The 2880-nt window shown below is 36.2% G+C and overlaps 1 protein-coding gene across 1 annotated transcript in view; it reads left to right on the top strand.

The window, feature by feature from the left end:
- Positions 1-2858: 2858 nt before the first annotated feature.
- CBG10623 overlaps positions 2859-2880 on the top strand; it is a gene marked incomplete at both ends in the record, with an annotated part of 2886 nt that continues 2864 nt past the window's right edge. The window contains one exon of the mRNA XM_045240804.1: positions 2859-2867. Within this exon, the coding sequence (XP_045094323.1) occupies positions 2859-2867 (9 nt within the window). The remainder of the gene's footprint in view (positions 2868-2880) is intronic.

Genomic DNA, 2880 nt, shown 5'->3' with positions numbered 1-2880 from the left:
TTATTTTAAGCGCTCCATAGACAATATACGAGTGCCGAAGAAATCGGAAAGATGTGTTCCTAACACACCGGAACCAGACTATTCGACAGCATTTCGACGTCCCGAAAAATTGAAATTTTGAAGTGTTTTCTTTACAAAAACTGAATGAATTTTTTATTGAAATTGTTGTCTTCGAATGATAAATTGCGAGCGTTTGAAAATCAGTTGAAGTTAAATTTACTGGAAAGGAAAAAACGAGTATCTGCGAATGAATATATTTCATTTGGGATGGTTATTTGAGCTAGTCATGATAATCGTTGATAAATAAGGATAAACAATCTTGGAAAGGTGATAAAACTGATGAAAAAAGTGAAATGTTTGTTTCAAGGATGACGCAAGAAATGCTTGGCTAAAATTGAAAGTGTTGCCAAGGCGAAGGTTGATTTCACGTTCAGCCATCCCTGTGTTCCATTCTTCTTCGTGATTTGAACGGTGTCGACGATATCGTCACTAATATCACCATTTCTGAAAATGTGAAATTACGCATGAAGTGCTGAATATAACTCACGATACTTTTATCTCTAGATTACTAACAATCTCTCTCAATTGGAGAAATCATCTTTAAAATTGGAGATTGGTTATCAATCTTCTTGCTCTCATTTTTGAGCGATCGAAGATTTGGGAATGTTCCTCAAGAGATTGACACCCCGGGACTGTTCCCAAAAACATTAGAACCTCAGTTTTTGTCTTTAATAAACCAAGAAATTGATCTTTAGTGTGCAGGTTGGTGAACGGCGCGTAGGTATCCGTCAATTTTGCGCAGAACCTGCAACATTGTTTTTTTTTTAGTTTTAAAAACACATACGCTTCTTCATAGACTTCATCACTCGGTCGAGTTCTCCGTTTGAATTGCTCAGCTAAAGCCTGCCTGAAAAGATATTAGAAGCAAGCTCTATCTGCTTTTTATGTCAAATCGAGAATTATAAAGACAATAAAGCTCGATAGCGGTCACTTCTTCGATATGCATTTGAACGTGGTCCCAGACTCGGTAAGTAATATCGAAGGGTCTGAAGTTTAAGTTTACGTTTTCCAAGATGCGGGGCCTGAAAAAGATGTCTAGATAGAGTCACTAGGTTTACTTACCTTCGATTCACAAAAATAATCCCAAATCGATTCGTAGCATCAAGAACTGCCGCAGAAGTATAGAGAATAAGGAAAAAAGAATTCAAAAAAACATATTGGGGTTTTAGGGTGGAGGGAATACGTATCTTCAAAAAAATCAAAATGAATTAGAGGCTTCCAATCGGGATGCCACTTGAAATACAATGATGCTGGTTTTGGGTCTCTATTGTCCTTATATACCTGTTTCTTCTACACCTAGACCCACCTGGTGGTTGTATTTAGACATTGTGAAACAGCAAACCCATTGTATTCAAGCAAGGTAAATTTATGATTGTATACTTCGACGATGGGGATGGGAACAAGGTGAAGAAGACCCAGTATCCAAGGATTAATCAAAAAAGAGTGCGTCTAGTTTTTACGGTAGATACAAACCGTACATGAGATTTTCTCGTACAATATGTATGTCAAAAAAATTTGACTTTCCGATTTTTGCTCAAGTTTAAAAATTCATGTTAAATTACCATGCATACCTCAATATCATTCATCTTAAAGACCCGGTGTACCATCGATGAGCCCTTTTTCGATGAACACTAGGTTCCCAGGTCTGTAAAGAACTGCCGTAATTACTAATCTCGCGATCTCCAAAATCCACGGAAGACGAAAAATCAAGTATTGAAAACTACAGTTAGACGGGTCCGCCGGAAGAATTTCGGAAAATTTGACGAAAAATTCAACAAATCCGAAAAATTAAGACTTTCGCTATTTGTAAAAATTTTTCTTTACGAAAGACGGAAACCAAAAGACAAAGAAAATTTGAAAAGAAATTTGAATATGAGGCTTGTTTCATATGGAAACAGTTTTTTAATTAGCTTCAATGAAATTAAAGGCAGGGAAACCATTCTGTTTGAGTTTCTACGGTAAGCTCTTGCTTTTTTTTTTGGGAGACACTTGATGACGCCGAACTTCTCCGGTGGCCTAATTGTAATCTTTTCATTGTTTGATCGATGATTCAAATCTTTATTACGAGATGCATTCTTTTTCAAACGAATTACATTCCTGGAATATTATTGTAGAGTTTATTGCATCCATCTTCAAACAACATCTGAATCCGTCTCCAGTCATGCACGATCCATCGTAGACAGCAGCACAGTTATGAACACAGAGGTTATAGCAGGTTTGGTTGGAGGCGAGGGCATAGCTGTTCCATGGAGCACAGTTGTCAGTTCCGTTCCTCACAACACCTATTTTGCCCTAATACCCCTCTCGGAACAGAATGCCCCTCCGATGGCCACTATCCACAGCTGTGTTTGGACCAGCACAGAAAGCTAAGTTCATCTAGAAAGCTGTTCCGACTTTGACGAATAAAGATTTGCATGAAGATTTTTTCAGAAAGCAAATTTTTACACCTCAGAAAGATTCTATCAAGAAAGACATCAATTTTGAGTTGCCATTTCTTCCAAGATATTATCAACCATAGTATCTTCCATTACAACAACACACATTAATTTTTTTTTCACTTTCAGGAAAGATAAAGTTAAATTTTCCGTGTTTTTCCTTTGGGAAAAAAGACCACTCCTATTGTTTATTATTGCATTGATTTGTTGGAAAATATATCGAATAATTTGTGAGAGAAAAAAATACAAATCATTTTTTAAACAGGCAAATTTTCGTTCTTATTCTAATCTAACGTCCTTTTTACACGTTCTTCTATCAATGAGAATAGCTGAAAAAGAAAAAAAAGGATTTCTGATTTTTCAATGTTTAAAGTATAAATGTTCG

Source organism: Caenorhabditis briggsae (genome assembly GCF_000004555.2).
Source record: "Caenorhabditis briggsae complete genome, chrX, whole genome shotgun sequence".
In the NCBI taxonomy this organism is placed as follows: domain Eukaryota; kingdom Metazoa; phylum Nematoda; class Chromadorea; order Rhabditida; family Rhabditidae; genus Caenorhabditis; species Caenorhabditis briggsae.
Note: the sequence above shows the minus strand (reverse complement) of the source record. Positions and strands in the feature narration are given on the sequence as shown.